The sequence below is a fragment of the Megascapheus bottae genome, chromosome 7 (assembly GCF_031878675.1).
Source record: "Megascapheus bottae isolate mThoBot1 chromosome 7, mThoBot2.hap1, whole genome shotgun sequence".
Classification (NCBI taxonomy): Eukaryota; Metazoa; Chordata; class Mammalia; order Rodentia; family Geomyidae; genus Megascapheus; species Megascapheus bottae.
In genome coordinates, this window is record NC_143515.1 from 83,569,710 (window position 1) to 83,587,076 (window position 17,367).

Genomic DNA, 17,367 nt, shown 5'->3' on the forward strand with positions numbered 1-17,367 from the left:
CACATGCATGAGCCCATATTAACCGCTCAAGCTTGTCAGCAAGCTCTCTCACCACCCGTTCACAGAAGCTGGTGAAAGTCACAAGACTCCCAGCAAGACACCAAGGAATCCATCAATTCCTTGCCCGGGTGTTCATATCTAAGTGTACAGGTGTCATGTGTGTATGCGTGCACACCCAGGTACATGTGTGTGGCTGTGTGTGAAACCTGGAATGAGTACGGGTGTCTCTACATGTTTGTACATGGGTTATACATTTGTTCATGTGTGTGCATGTGTGGGGCTATGGGCCGGAAGCCTTTGCCTTGCACACAGGCCAGCTCTCTGTAGCAGAGGCCGACAATTCCAGCACCGCAACCAGAGCATCTCGTCCCTCCTGCTGTGTCTGTGAGGAGCACCAACCACGCCCAGCGTTGTGTGCAGGGCCCATGCACCGTGCACGCAATTCACAGGTCGGTGACACACAAGGGGTGGGGATGTGGCACACAAATGTGTCCATACAGACATATGCCGTGGGGACATTCACAGTGGTACATAGGCATGCATGTGCTGTGCGCCCCTGTGGGGTGACATGATGTACACATGCCCCTTGACCCTGACCCTGCCTCCTATGTCGTATAGATGCCCCTCGACCCTGCTCCGGGCCCCCAGGCCTTACCAGCAGGCTTTCCCTCTCCCCCTAGCTCCATAGGTGTCAGGCTCCCCCTGCTATTTCACACTCTGGACCATTCCCTCACAGCAGCCTTTTTTATTTGTAGAGCTCCTCCATGACCAAGCCTGGTCCCCAGCACAGGCAAACTCACAGCTACACTGCAGCCACTCCACACTGCCTGTGCAGGACTAAGGAGCCAGGTGTCAGGAGGGGCCCCTCAGAAGGCCCACAGCAGCCGGCACCATCACGCGTGTGCCACTTTGTTCCAGCACAGTGGGGCAGAGCAGTAGCTGCTCAATCCTTGTTCTGTAAGGTGTGTGCTGGCCACACAAGTAAATTCATTCACAAGGCATCTGCTCTAAACTGTGTTGAAGTCCACCCGTGCAGACCCCATCTTCTCCACGACATGTGGATGGTGCTACCACCTTGGGCATTCTCAGCCCCATCCCCGAGCCCCTTGCACAGGGAGGCAGCTCCACTGCTAGTGTGTCTGATGACACAAGCCCAAAGCTGGATTTCTCAATCCTGCTGTAATCATGATAGTTTCAGGAGAACTTCCTAGCATCAAGAGAACTTGGCCTGGGCTATGTCAACACCAGCACGCATTTCTAAATAGACCACTTCTGACCCATCTGGGGTTCGTGGTATGAGATGTTCACATTCCTGAAGACATACTTAAACTCAAGATAATTACACTGTGAAAAGTCAAACTCATGGAGCCATGTGGTAAAGTATAATTACCTGCAGAGAAATCTTAACAGAAATCTTAACAGTAATCTTCAGCAAGGCAGGGACGAGGAAAAGAATAAATTTCATTTTACCAGTAATAGTTACATTGATGCCTAAGGTTAAAATTTAGCTACTATAAAAATAAAAGTGCAATTTTACTTAAATCCAAATAAGTTAATCTTGAGTATAAATTATCTGTTCAAGAAGCAGAAATGGGATTTTCTCACAGTGGCACACAATGTTACTTCAGGTAGGTACGGACAGATTGACATGTGAAGACCTCTGATGTCCCAGGTCTCAGCCTCAGCTCCTTCTAAACCTGGAGCAGCCACTCCCACTGGCTCAGAGGCAGCATCATCCTCTTTATGGTCACCACTACGGCCCTTTCTGAAGGCCACAATGGACTTAAATGTGCATACAGCCCGAGGGTGGGATAGAGAGGCAAAACACACAGTAGATACCTGCGCACAGCAGAGTACACACCGGAGACCTGCCTACAAATACAACTAGGAATCAGCCAGGTTACGGGTAACCTGGAGAACCCCAGGGCTGGGGTGAGGGAGCACAGCCCAGACAGAGGCCAGCACAGAGAACAACACCCAGAGTCTTGGTCAGGGCACGACTGGGTGGTGATGAAAGCCTCATACAAAAAGCCTGCAGCATGTTCCTGGTGTTCCTGGCCCCCGAGAAGAGCTGCAGCTGGCCATGCGGAAGACAGGGGCTGCTCTGGGGTCATCTGACCCTGGCACAACCCCAGGATCTGGGCTCCCTGCCTGCCCAGCGTAAGTGGGAGATAAATGACCTCCCAGGACATTTCCATCCACCTGGGTGTGTAGGCAGAAGAGAGAGGAGCTGGGCCGCAGCCCCAAAAGAAGAGAAGCAGACATGCTGGGATGTAGGTGGTCCAGTGCTGTCCTGAGTGCAGAAGGCAGGTGCAGATGGAGATGCGGGAGGCTGGACTGGGAATCTGAGGTTGACGCATCCTCAGAGACCATTAGAGAAATCAGTGGGCCAAGGAGGTATGGTTGTGGAAGCCCAGAAGAAGGGTCAGAGACACAAGTGTCGCCTGTCCTCCACTCCTCGGCCTCCTCTTAGGAAGGGTGCTATTTGCTCCTGAACACCACTTCTTGTGATGTTCACCGCTTCTCGTGGAAACACTGCCAGATGGAAACTGTTTGTTTTTCCATGGAAAAGGGTTACAGTTGTTTTTGTTTGTTTGTTTGTTTTTTGCCAGTCCTGGGCTTGAGCTCAGGGCCTGAGCACTGTCCTTGGATTTTTCTCAAGGCTAGAAGTCTACCACTTGAGCCTCAGCACCACTTCTGGCTTTTTTTTCTAAGTGTGTGGTACCAAGGAATCGAACCCGGGTCTTCATGCATGCTAGGCAAGCACTCTACCACTAGGCCAAACTCCTTGCCAGGCTTACAGTTTTTTGATAGATAACTGATCGTTATGTCACAGTTGTGTATTATTTTCCTAATAGTACCTCAGTTAACCAAAAAACACCTATTATGGAATTTGGGTACATTCCTATAACTATATTTTTACCTAGAATGATGTATGGCCATCCAAATGCATGCCTTCTAAAAGCATTTGTTCTAGAAATGTGGAATTCAATTCTCACGCAGGCTTTGCCATTTAAGCTATTTTAATTAATGTAGTTACAGTTGTGTCTTAGTAGTTCATGCTGAAATGAACCTGGCAGGAGCAAGGACATTTTCCTCCTGAGACTAGGGTCCAGAACACAGTGCCAAGAAAAACAAGTCCACAAAAGGACAGACAACAAGCACAATGCCATACATGACAACTTAATACCTCGTGAGACTGTATTTATAGCAACACAATTCAGTGCTGTGATCAAGTGATAGCCACCCAGATGTCAAATAGATTTTGGTGCCTATCCAAACTGAGTTAATACTCAAAGTGCTGACAGTTTAGAATCAGTGCTAGTCCTTTAAATAAACAGCATTATGTGAATAATACATTAGACACTGTGCCTGGCTTCCAGGAAAGATAAGCCAAGTTAAACAAAATAAAAGCTCAGTCACAATGGAGTCCGAGGTCTCTGAAGTTCTGCCTTATTTGGTAAAAGCATGGCCTCACATTGTACAATTGCTTTCAATATTAGCCCTAAGTAAAAGGCATATTCACTTTCCTGAAATCCTCACCTGCTACTTAATCAAAATATATCTGATAAATAACAAGACACCTTATTTTCATCACGGCCCTGCTTGATAATATCCTCTTGGAATGAAACCAAGACAGGAGATGCAGATGGGGCCGGAGGTCACCATCGCTGGGTGGGATCTCGAGGTCTTCCCCTGCCCCAAAGAGGCACTGACATACACCCCCGGGGCACTGGGACAGCCTGGATAGGCCCACATCCGCATCTGAGAGCTTAGCACAGAAATAGAAGGGATTAGCAGCCTTTCCACAGTGTGACACCTAGTGGTAGCCCAGCCCAAACTCATGTCCAGTCACTACGGAGATCAGAGAAAGGCAACAGGGCTCAGAGCGGGGCAGGGAGGAGTGGGATTCCAGGTGAAATCCCGAAGTAGTAATGGCCATTAGGATAGACAGCCGCCTGCCGTGCTGCATTTCAGACACAAACCCCTCTGGTGTCTAATTAGATAGCCAGTCTCCGAGACAGATAATCCACAAGGCACACAGATATCAAAACATCACACTTTACCCCACCAATTCCTACCAGCCTTATCTGTCAAATTTTAAGTGGAAGCCACTGCTGAGGGTGACCAGTATCAGAGAATCAAAGTGCCCTTGGAACTGCCCTGAGCAGTCCACACTGAGAGAGGAAGACCTGCGAGCTTCCAGTTCTCTCAGGTACTGGTCCATACAACCACACAGGAAGGGTGAAGGTGGAGTGTCTGCATCGGCAGTCACTCTACCTGGCAGACCTATACCCTGCATACTCACAGGAAAGCCGGCTGCCACCCAGGCTCCAGGTTCCCCAGCCCATGCGCCCACTTCATCACAAGAGGCCCTGGTGTCCTGGCACCCTTTTCACCAAGAGTGCAATGCAACCACCATCTCTCTCTCAAAGTGCAGAAGTGAGAGTTGAAATCTACACAGATATGTAGACAGAAGAAGCTTGGGCTGAGAGTGTGGCCTAGTGGTAGAGTGCTTGCCTCACATGCACAAAGCCCTGAGTTTGATTCCTCGGTGCCACATACACAGAAAATGTCGGAAGTGGACGCGTGGCTCAAGTGGTAGGGTGCTAGCCTTGAGCAAAAGAGCTCAGGGACAGTGCCCAGGCCTGGCAAAACAAACAAATACACAAACACATAAAAAATTAAAAAACAAGAAGGCTATATGTGTGGATATATATACACACATATATTGGCTATATACAGGCAATTCTAATATCTGATATTTAAAAAAATATTTTTGTAATTTAGCTCTGGCTCAGATACTCACTCCACAGCGTGTCTCCTCAGGGAATGAAATCAAATGGTTCAAAATGTGTGAATTTGGTTTATGATGCTATAGACACCAACAGAAATGCTACAGTTCAAAGGTGTCAGAAAGAATTGGGAGTATATGATGGAAACTTGAAACAAAGGATCAGCCTATCAGGAGCTTGAAGTACAAGCTGAACCATGCGCAGGGGTCACCTTTCTGAACAGATGATTGAGTGATGAGGTGCTAGCCTCTCCCCACCTGTGCACGGGCAGGCTCCTCACAGGCAGCAGCTTCCAGCCCCTGAGATGTACACAGCTTCTACAACAGCTAGCCAGTAGTGGCATTTAAACATATTGGTGAGAGCCACTTAGGGCACCAGATGGTAATTCTCCTCAATGTGATGAAAAGAAGCAAGCACTTTGGGATCTGGTGTCACTCGGAATCACTTCAGAGGAAACACTGGAGATATCAAATCTGGCCAAATTCATATGATTAAAATGAGCAACCATGCAATGTGTTTAAAAAGAAATATAATGTCCTTTGAAAGAAATATAATGGATCCAATATCATCTTTGTGTTATGTTTTATTACACAGCCACACAAGTTCAACAGAATTATATGTAGTTATTAATAAGAAAATCGGGGATTTTGCAGGGCTGGCTATAATCCAAAGGTTATAAAAGAAATCACTGACTATTCAAGGCTTATGATGCTTCTAAGTACAGAGCCATTAACAAAATCATCACAGACAATATTCATGTTTGTAAGATGGACAAGCAAACATGAGTCTTAACAGATTCATTTTAAGTAACTATCCCAAACTTTACCACATAGTAGAACATGTCTCATTTTCAAAAGTCCAGAGCCCTGAGTCTGGCTCTTAGAATGTTCTACATGTTAACTGAAATACTTGGTTTCAGTGGTGACAACTGTGCCCTCCCAGGACAGTTTGAAGGGATACTTCACATGATCAAAGTTTTTATTCTAAAGAAGGCAGTAGATACAGGAACAAGCCTTGTGTCATATATTGTAGTACTATAATCAACATGTAGTTCAATGCATTTACTGAAACACATGCCAAGCAATAGAGGGTACATTGTGTGCATGCAAGGAAATGTCACTAGGAGTGTCCCATCTTATAAAACCAACCTGTGCTAATAGACAACCAATAGACAATCAACCTATGCTAATATAACCAATACACAACCAACCTATGCTAACAAAACCAATATACAACCAACCTATGCTAATATAACCAATGCACAACCAACCCATGCTAATATAACCAATACACAACCAATATATGCTAGTAAAAGTATTTACAAACAAACAGAAACTGAAGGTGTTGCCAGAACTCACCAACAGGGTCGAATTCTGAAGAATCACCTTAAACTCCTCTGGTATAATCACAAATGTGATAAAGACTTGCTAAAAGAATACAGCCCCAAAATGTGCACCTGCTCACCCTGGGAAGGCACAAGAGAAAGCGGGTATCTCCACCACTTCTGCACTTCTGTCTGAAGTTTCCCCCCCTAAGCAGTCAAACTTCCTTTTTCGGGTTTTCAGTCCCATCTGCAATCGCTGGGTAACTAACCATCCACATGCATCAAAATAGACACACCAGCATTCTGAACAAAGTTTAAAGATACTGTGGGAACGGCTCGAGGAAAGACATGAACACAAAACCACATCCGTACCCGTATAACAGACGTAAAACTAAAAAACGCTTCGCACTGGCCAAGACGCCAGGATTCCGACCCGCCAAACCCTGAGGACCTGCAGGCCCCTCCAGACCAGACTCTACAGAGGGGCCTCACCTCTCCAGATCCACTCAGCCCTGAGGACCTGCAGGCCCCTCCAGACCAGACTCTACAGAGGGGCCTCACCTCTCCAGGTCCACCCAGCCCTGAGGACCTGCAGGCACCTCCAGACCAGTCTCTACAGAGGGGCCTCACCTCTCCAGGTCCACCCAGCCCTGAGGACCTGCAGGCCCCTCCAGACCGGACTCTACAGAGGGGCCTCACCTCTCCAGGTCCAGAATGGGCTGGCAGCAGTGGGACGGGTCAGGGTGGACAGAGGGACAGGATGAGTAGATGGGGGATAGGATGGGTGGAGGGGAGATGGGATGGGTGGAGGGGGGGACAGGGAGGGTGGAGGGAGGGACAGGCCGGTGGATGGGGGGACGGGACTGGTGAAGGGGGGGGACAGGCAGGTGGAGGGGGGCCCGGTCCGGTGCAGGGGCCGGGGGACAGGCCGGTGGGGGGGGTCCAGCCCGGTGGAGGGGGCTGGGGGACAGGCCGGGGGGGGGGGGGGGGTCCCAGCCCGGTGGAGCGGGCCGGGGGACAGGCCAGTGGGGGGGCCAGGCCCGGTGCAGGGGGCCGGGGGACAGGCCGGTGGGGGGGCCCGGCCCGGTGCAGGGGCCGGGGGACAGGCCGGTGGGGGGGCCCGGCCCGGTGGAGGGACCCGGGGACAGGCCGGTGGGGGGGCCCGGCCGGGTGCAGGGGCCGGGGGACAGGCCGGTGGGGGGGCCCGGCCGGGTGCAGGGGCTGGGGGACAGGCCGGTGGGGGGGCCCGGCCCGGTGCAGGGGCTGGGGGACAGGCCGGTGGGGGGGCCCGGCCCGGTGCAGGGGCCCGGGGACAGGCCGGTGGGGGGGGCCCGGCCGGGTGCAGGGGCCGGGGGACAGGCCGGTGGGGGGGCCCGGCCCGGTGGAGGGACCCGGGGACAGGCCGGTGGGGGCTGCTGGCCTCCTGCGATTCCAGAACACTTGGTTATACCGTAGGCGGCCGCTGACCTGCCCCTTTTCTTTGGAGGCACAGGTCTGGGTGTAGGGGTCAGTCGTTCCCAGGGGCGGTGTCAGGATGGCTGAAGAGCTGGAGCAGACCTGACCTGACCGCCTGGGGACGGACGCGGGGACTCCGACCGCCTGGGGTCGGACGGGAGGGGGACCCCGCCAGGGCCCCCGGGACGCTCGGGGTGGGGGCGCTCGGACCCCGCCAGGGCCCCCGGGACGCCGGGGGTGGGGGCGCTCGGACCCCGCCAGGGCCCCAGGGACGCTCGGGGTGGGGGCGCTCGGACCCCGCCAGGGCCCCAGGGACGCTCGGGGTGGGGGCGCTCGGACCCCGCCAGGGCCCCCGGGACGCTCGGGGTGGGGGCGCTCGGACCCCGCCAGGGCCCCCGGGACGCCGGGGGTGGGGGCGCTCGGACCCGGCCAGGGCCCCCGGGACGCCGGGGGGGGCGCTCGGACCGGGCCAGGGCCCCCGGGACGCGGGGCGGGGACTCTGGCCGCCGGGCGCGGGCGCAGCTCCTGGACGTGAAGGGAAGCCGAGGCGGCAGGTCCCCGTTCGGGAGGGCCCCGCCGCCCCGGAGGAGCAGCCCCTGGCCTCGGACGCGGTGGAGGCGCGGAGACGCAAACTCCACAAGTTTCCAGCGCGGCGTCCGGCGGGGCGCGCGGAGGGGCGGACGGGTCAGAAGCGGCGCGGGAGCCGGGCCCAGAGGAGAAGATGCCCCGGCGGAGCGTCGGGGGACGGACGGCCACTCACCCGCGCGGGCACCGGCAGGCTGCTGGGGCGCCCGCAGGCAGCGGCCAGGGCCGGCCGGCCCTCGGCGTTCATCTCTGCCCCGGCGGCCGGGTCTCCACCGGGGCCGCACCGCAGCGCTCCCAGGCCGCCGTCGCTCTGAAGGCGCCGGGCTCTGAACTGAGCTCTGGGGCAGGCGGGGCGCCAGGGCAGGCGGCGAGGCCCCGCCCTCCGACAAGCCCCGCCCCCGACAAGCAAACCCCGCCCGCATCCCCGCCCTCCGACAAGCCCCGCCCCCTGCAAGCCCCGCCCGCCACCCGCAGCCCCACCCTCCGACAAGCCCCGCCCCTGACAAGCCCCGCCCTCCGCCCGCAGCCTCGCCCACCCCGCAGCGCCTCCAGCCCGAAGCCCCGCCCACCCCTGTGCCCCTGACCCGTCAAGCTGTCTACCCGGCAGCAGCCTCCCTGCGTCCCAGGCTTCATGGCAGGTAATGGTTGCGTCCTTCCCCACCTAGGAAGGTGCTCCCAGTCCACGGCAGGCTTCCACGAGCCTCTCGACCAGGCTCCCGTTTGGGGACTGTTTGTTGTAGCCAGGCCCTCGGTTCTCCTCTCCACAGCTCCGAGACGGATGGTCGCAGTCACTGCCCTGCAAGGAACACGAATGCGACACCAAGAAGACGCCCGGACCCAACTGCAGCCAGCTGATCAGGAATCCACCCTCTTCATCAGAGCCTCAGCGATTTGTCACACGCTTGGCCTCCTGAAAACAGACGCTTGGATCCCACGGCTAGGCACGAATTGACCACATTTGCTTTAACTTTAGAGTTATTCACACAAATAAGAGAATTAATGCAATGACTCTTCTATAAAATGCAAATATTAAAGTACAGGTGTCACATTTGTAGTATTGGAAAGTGTTGAATATATAAATACAGACAATAATTTCATACATATTGTATCACTATGAATCTACAACTTTCCAAAGCACAAAAAGAAAGATAAAGATGCACATAAAATTTCTAATGTGTTAAGAGTATGAATCTTGCCAGGTGCCAGTGCCTCACTCATGTAAACTTAGCTACCTGGGAAGCTGAGACCTGAGGATTGTGGTTTGAAGCCAACCTAAGCTGCTTTCACCAGGAAGACGTGTGAGAGTCCTATTTCCAATAATTCACCAGAAATAAGCCAGAAGTGGAGCTGTGGCTAAAGTGATCGAGCACCAGCCTTAAGCAAGAAAGTTCAGGGACAACACTCAGGATCTACATTTAAGCCCTACGACCAGTACAAATTAGATAGATAGATAGATAGACAGACAGACAGACAGACAGACAGACAGACAGACAGACACATACATACATACATACATACATACATACATACATACATACACACATACACACATACACGCATACACTGACTGATTTGGGCAGGCAGACATACAGTTAGATACACACACACACACACACACACACACACACACACACACCTTGGGGATAGAAGATAAGGGCATCTCATTTCAGCAAATAGGTCACTGTATGTTTAGTGTTCATTCTCTTCTTAATCTCATTAAACCTGCCTTTAGTTTCCCTCTCCCAGGTCCCATACTTGGCAGGGATGCTTGGGGAAGGGGCTGCTCTAGGGGAGGTGATGAGGGAAGTTATGGTCCCCTGGCTCTGTGGGCAGCAGGGCTGTTTATCCCACATGACATATTCCGGGGTAGAGGGACCAGGATGCTGGGCTTGCTACCATCTGGGGTTGTGCTCCTTAAACTCCTGAGCTTATTTTCCTCCAGGTCCTCTGGACACATGCATTAGATCGTCCTTGCCAAAACTGCAAAATGACTAGCAAATCTTCTCTGTGCAGTAGCTGTCCATTTGTGTGGATTTCCTCGAGTAACTAAGTCTCATAGCCATCGGCCCGTCTTTAGAACTCCCTTCACTAGCACAAGAGAGGATCCAGAAAATGCATGGTGAGTAGCTGTCAAATCAGCAAACAGATGGGATTTCTATCTCCCTATTTTTCTAAAGCAATTTGTTAAGTCTGAAGTGAGAGAATTACAATAAGGCAATAAGATGTTTTTTTAAAAATCCAGAATGTAAGTAGCAATACACACATTAGAAACTATACTAAAAACTGTATTATTAATCCATCACATATTTCTGAAGTACCCATACGTGAGGCTTGCATCCCAATCCAATCCCTGCTTAAGGCACCTCTGCCAAAGAGACGTTTTCTACACTCTTAGTGGTGGATTCCTCTTTCTCTGCATTTATGTGTCCTTCTGTTTCCATTTTGATATTTCGATACTATACATCTCTCCATCATAAAACCTAAACAAAGATTTAGGTTTGTGCTTTGTTCATTGATTGTATTTAACAAAATGTTTTTTACACAGCAGGGACTCAGAGAATTCTTGTCAAATAAATGAATAAAACCTGCCATAATTCCAAAAAGGTGACTTTACTTGCAGAATCCAGTGATGAACGAAAAAGCTGCTTATTCTTGAAAAGGCACCTCTGGAGATATGACTACTTTTAAAACAAGGCTGTTCATTTTGAATAAATTTGTTCTAAAGAATTTGCATCTTATTTGATTTAACATTTTAAGTAACTTTTCAGCCACAAATATAGCTTCCACGGAGGCTAACAAAATGTCCAATGTAGGCACCAGGGAGAAGGTTCCAAAGTATTTTTTGGTGTGACTTTTACTTGGCTGGTAACAGAGCTAAAATAGCTGAGCTTATTTATCATGGAAGGACATGTTGTCATTTGATTCTTGTGTCCCCTGTTGTCTTAGAAGACAGCTTCAGTATCAGATGAATGCCTGCACTTGCTCCAGAGTTACAGGGCTCTGTGTTGGCATTGCCCCCTCAATCCAGCCTCACCTTTGGGTCTTCTAGTCTGGGGTCTTTCAGTGTCAGATGCCAGGTGACTTCTCAGAGTCACCAGCGAGACACCCGGGCTTCATTGGAAACCCTCACAGTTTCCAAACTTTATTGTGATGTGATAATTCTGGGAGAACCCCCTTTACACAGGGGCTCTGGGAGACCCATTCAAAGGCCTCTGTGACATTGTGTCCTCAAGAAGAATTGCCTAACAGCTGTGCTTACTTTCTAATGTTCTTAATTTACTTCTGTATTTTACCTCAAATTCTGACTTTCTTGACCTTGACAGTTGAGTGTCAACCCTATTCCTTGGAACAAAGCTTCTACCCTGGTCTGAGTTATAAAATGAAAAGTCATGGAATTATTGTGATCATTGATGAAAGTTAATCCTTGGAGGTAGGGAAATGAAGAATTTAGGGATTGAATCCAGATGCTCATGTGTGCTAGGCAAGTGCTCCACCCCTGAGCCACACTCCGAAGCCCCTGGCATCTATTGGTTGATTAGCACAGTGAGTCAAGGGCAGGAGAGGCAACATGTGTCTGAGAAAGTGCAAGAAGACGATCCATTCTCTACATCTATCCTCCTCTAGGTGTGCAGTGGTCCAGTACCACTGGAAGAAGTTCAGGAAGAAGTCATCTGGCACTGTTTAGCTCTGGAGCCATGCTCACTTGCTCCGTAGTTCATGAGGTTGATGGATCGAAGGCGTCCGTCTTAGATTATAGATCTTGTCCAGCTTCCTGTGACTTTCAGTTTTCTCAGATCTGGATGAACTTGAGCTACACAGCAGAATAGAAACGTTTGGCTCACAGTGTACCCTGTTGTGGTATATGTGTCTTCACCCAGCATTTCAGAGTCGTCCTCTGCCCACACAGCCACTTTGTCTCATCTGCTCTATCAACACTGCTTCTTCAAGCTTCTTCCTCATGATTTTAGACCTAGAACCCGTTTCCCTGATGAGCTTTCATGGACCAGAGACCCAGATCCAGAAGCTCAAGTAGAACCTCTTGGAGCCTCCGCACTCTAGGGGTGACTGGTCTACCACTTGCATTCTGTTCTAGAGTCCAGCTGGCCTCTGAGAAGTTAGTGACTGGCGGAGCAGCTGAACTTTGTAGCATTTCCCTGCAGACAGGAAGGGTATACTGGCAATTGCAGGCGTACCTTGTTGTGATAAATTCTCAGGTCACTGCTAAATGTTCTATTTACTTGAGAGAAAATCTCACCTCAAAACTACTTTCTGGGCTTCACCAGCTCTTATTCTCAGAACATTTGATATTATAAGTAGTAAATTTGATCTTACAGGTAGTTTCAATGCATTTTGTTGTAACATTCTTTAAATCATTACCAAAAATTGAATGTTAACAGACATAAAACCTTCATAGATTAGCAATCTACTAAGTTCACGTAGACTACTCAAAATTAATCCCCATGCTCACTCTGGCTCTCAGAGCCAATCATGGGTCGTGAAGGGATGGGTCTCCCTCAGACATCCATCCATTCCAGCATCCGCTCCCTCGACCTGTCTTAGCAGCAGGACAGCCTTCCCATTAGGCTGACCCAGAGCTCGCTCTGGTTTCGGAGAGCTCCGGGCCTGGGCAGTGTTTATGATGCAGCATCTGCTTCCCTTTCTTTGGGCTGACCTTGGGTGTTTGACATTGACTGCTGGATATTTTTGGCTGACTGTCTATCCGGCTGTGCCACCAGGAAGGAACAAGACAGGAGCAGGTGCAGAGAGGAGAGGAGGGGAGTCTCAGAACAGCAGGAGGGATGTTGTCATCACTGACCACTTTCCAGGTGTATCTGGGGAAGACCGAGTGCTGAGATCACAGAGCCTGGAGAAATGCTGGGAACAGGCGATCAGAAACAACACAGACAGAGATGTGAGCACCTCAGAAAGACAGGGTACTTTGGGTACAGACTGAAAACTGTACACAGACATGCAAAGAGTTGAGAAGTCACCTGGTAATAAATAATCACAGATCTGTACAGGAAAGCTATTCATTTCAATTGATATGCTCAGGATGGCCCTGTGTCTTCAGATGTAGAGAAAGCTCTGCTCAATCTCTCTTCCTGGCCCATCTGTCACCCACATCGTTAACAGGCCAACCACGACGGGCCCACTCAGAGGTCATGGAGCTCTTCCCTAAGGCCTTTGACATGTTTGATCAATGCAGTCCTTTTAAAAGTACATTTTCTTACAGATGTGACTTTTCCAAAGTACGTCTTGCTATTCCCCTTGCCTCTGAGCTCTGCAGATGGACTTGGTCACACTGAGATACTGCAGGCTTTCACTCAGCTCTGGAGTCTGTTTCCCTCAGGTGTGTCAGGGTTGTAGCCATTCCCCAGGCTCTGCATACAGCAATGGAGTGCCAGCTCCCAGTCTGCTCTTCTGCTCCTCTGTCCCCTCTGCCCCTGGTGGCTCATGATAACTGCACAAGGGGTATGGGCACTGATGTGTCCTCAGAGGGGAGTCCAGGAGACCCCATGTATCCTCAGAGGGGCGCAAGAAGACATAGGCACTCACCTGTCCCCAGATCCCCTTCTGCCTGCATCGCACATTGCATGCAGCTTCTGGTCTCAGGGCTCAGCAGTGGTGCTGTGCAGTGAAGGCAGTCCCAGGACAACCCCTTCCTCAGAGATCTTGAACCAGGCTATGGAGTCCTGCCTTTCTCTCCCAGAGAAGAAAGTACCGGAGCAGGAAGAGTTGATGCTCTTTCTGCATGGTGGTCTTAGTGTGCCACAGACTGCTGGGTTGGAGATATTCTTCAGAGATCAACCAGCATTTGGGGTCACGCATGACAACATGGTTTCCCAGTGGTCAGTCACGCAAGATTCAAAAATGATTAGGGACTGAAAGAGAATGAATTTTCAACAAGAGAAAGTTTTTAAGGTGAACTGAGACAACAGGCTGTGCATGTTGAGAAAATTCCCTTCTCCAAATCTTTCTTCCAGATCGAGTATCATGTGTTTTTGCAGTTCATGCAGTTGAGACCTTTACTTTACAAATGAAGTTGCTGAACCATGAAGCGTATCCTCGGGTGGTGTTTTCTATCTCCACAGCGCCTGTGGGTGAGGGCCTTCCCTGGCAAGCAGAGGTGAGGTGAAGGGAGGTCCGCTGCCCTGCAGGATGGGGTCAGCACTTCACGGGGATAGGGATGAGAAGGGCACCGGGAGTGCAACCCATCACATGAAGGATTCAAATCCACAGAAGCCAGCACAAAGGCGGCCCCAATTTCCAGGCCCCCATGGCACGCCGTGGGGAGGGTGTGCATTTCACACAGAACCGGAGGAGTGTTGCAAACCAGAACTCAGAATCCAGCTCCACCTGGACTTCCTTTGGGGAGAGGAGATGGGGAAGAGACAGCAGAAGATGAGGAGGAAAGGCAGACACACAGTCTTCTGCCAGGGCATAAAGGGGAAATCTCAGCTCCATCCCCTAGTAGTGGAGACAAAGCGAGGAGAATTTTAGGGGTCAGTGGCCACCCTGAACCTGTCTAATGTTGTGAACAGAAGGTGATGCATCTCTCTGTAGATGCTGTAAAGACAACGTGGGTCATCTTCTCAAGCCAGCGCTCTGCAGCTGACTGCAGGATTCTGAATCTGAATCCTTATCCTGGGCTGGCCTCAGGGCTGGGAAGGAGCCGGGGCCTGGAGAGGGCCTGGCTTCCAGTGCAGCCCATGGAAGGTGGCAGCTCCAGTGGGCTGCAGTTTGTGGGCACAGACCCTGGCCCTCTTCCCGTGGGTCCTGGGTTGTGTCTGAACTCACGGTGGGTCCTCAGCCTTGCTGGCTTTCAAGTGCCTCTCAAACCCATCTCGGGGCCCAGGCAGCCTGCCATTACCACCTGCTGCCCACCACACACACACACACACACACACACACACACACACACACACACACACACACACACACACACACACACGGCTTCCCTGCTCCTGCTGCCCTGTGGCCCTTGGCTGAGGCCTGTCCATTAATGCACTCCTCTCGTGCCTCCTGGGCAGGACACCCACTCTCCTGGGAAACTCGGGGTGATGAATTCTGTCAAAATTACTCCTGCTTCCCGGTGAACTGTGTCTCCAGGTCCTTGTGTTGATGTATTCTCTGAGGCACGTTAGATGGTAGCTTGACCTGGAGCACAGTCTTAAAGAGAAGTGAAGGTAAGAGGAGGCATTAGTCTGGCCTCCACTCCAGACTGCTTGGAATCCTTACCCACAGGCACACAGTGACATGGCACAGAGGGAGATGTGGGTGGAAAAGATGTCAGGAATCAGAGGGCCGAGGGCAGCCGCCACCAGACTCCTTCCTGGAGGCCTCACAGGGAGGCTGGCACAGACCACCCGGTGTCCTCCTGGGATGCCTGGGGCAGTGTTAGTGGGAGGTGATGGCAGAGCTTGGTCTGAAGGCTGGCTGGGGGGTCCCTGAGGTGAACAACTCCATCCCAGGAATCCAACCACTTTGGGGTGTGGACTGCAGTCTGATCTAGGAACAGAGTTTATGCTCCCCATCTGGCCTTGCTCACTACTGATGATCTTGTTATCCTAAATCCTTGCTCTGGCCTAGAAAATAATTTAAGTTGTCCTCTCGTGGGCTGCACAATTCCTGACTGATGGTGTTCTCAGAACATGGCTGCAATTCACCTGAGGTTATATGGCCAGTTGATTCATATTCTTAATGGACAAAGATGAATGTCATGACACATTAATGGAAAGGGAGATTATTCATATTTATGAGATGCTTTATATTCTAGAATGGAAGAACGTTTAAAGGACTTCCAAGAGCTACATTGAAATCACAGTATAATTCCGTGAGTAGATTTACTGGCTCACTGCTGTTTGTGTCAGTGGAGTACCACTGACTTTGTAGGACACAGGAGACTAAGACCCCTTCTCAAAACATGTGTCTTCCACAGTAAGGAGCTAGTCAAAGTCAATTATATGGATTTTTTTATGGAGATGTGATCAAATAAGGCAATCTTGCGGATAATTAAGGGGAAAATCAATTCCACAGGTGTAAAAGTCCAGGCTGTCAGCACTGTGAAAGGATTCTTCGAAGCTCTAAGCTGGAGCCACGAGGGCTCAGGAGTTTGAGTCCAGCTCCTGAGAGCCTGTTCACATTTCACAATCAGATTCCCTGAGTTCTAGAAGCTGAAATTTCAGGCATTAGAGAAAAGTACGAATGGAATGGCAATTACAAACTCTCGCTTGCATTTGCATATCAAATGCAAAGGTATTTTAACTGATCATTATATGTCTCTGGAAATTAACTGTGCTGCTACTTGGCTCTAGGGAGGAAGCTACTCAGAATATTGTGCGTCTTTAATGTGCCCCAGAATCTGACTGTGGAAATTGTGAATTATGAATCTAAGAGTGACAGAATGTTTAGTGAGTAAATTTTAGGAGAAAGATAGACACTAAAGAGAAAGTATCTTGGCAGAAGTAAAGCATTAAAAAAAAATGCACTGGTTCCCGAGTCCCCCAGGCAAGAAAGGAAAGCGGGAGGCTGTGATGCATCCTGCCAAGCCCAGCTATGAGAGAGGCCATACAAGCCTCAAGCATCCCTCCTAGTTCCCGGACTTGTCAATTAGTGACTGCCGTGCTGTGAGAGGCTGGCTGTGGTCAGGGAGAGGCATTCTGCGGCATTCTGCGGCATTCTGCGGCATTCTGCCCTGCGGAATCCTGGAGAGAGAGGCGAGTCACCATCTTCAGGGAGGGCCTGTTTTGGAACTCAGTTATTTTGCAGATCTGGAAATGAGGAGCATGTGTCAGTGGCTCTGTGAGGTGGCTTTGCTGGTCATAAGAGAAGTTGAGAACAGGGACGCGCCTGATGGGCACAGAGATTCCTAAACGGAGAACATTATGGGCCTAGATACTGAGGGTTGGAAGATATGGTACCACAGATGCCTTCATTAACCTCTTCAGTTAGGCATATCCTCTGCCACTGCTTCCTTTTATGACCAAGCACCGAGTATTACTCATTAGTGTAATAGCCACCCCACCCTACCAATAATAGCTGACTATGTTCTTCTCAGATCACAGGGACACATCAAAGGACTTAAATGACAGTGACAATGAAGGTCAGACAATAAGCTCAGTGAAACAATGGCAAAATGTTCAATAAAGGAGTTAATGTTTTCATAGCTGAAGAAATTCAAAGAGGACATAAACAATTAGAAAATTT

The 17,367-nt window shown here is 50.7% G+C and overlaps 1 protein-coding gene across 1 annotated transcript in view; it reads right to left on the bottom strand.

Annotated features, from left to right (window-relative positions):
* The window catches only part of Sntg2 (syntrophin gamma 2), a 139,159-nt gene extending 130,699 nt beyond the window's left edge, over positions 1-8,460 (bottom strand). The window contains 1 exon segment of the mRNA XM_090336226.1: positions 8,336-8,460. Within this exon segment, the coding sequence (XP_090192352.1) occupies positions 8,336-8,407 (72 nt within the window). The 5' untranslated portion in view covers positions 8,408-8,460.
* Between the last annotated feature and the right edge of the window lie 8,907 nt (positions 8,461-17,367).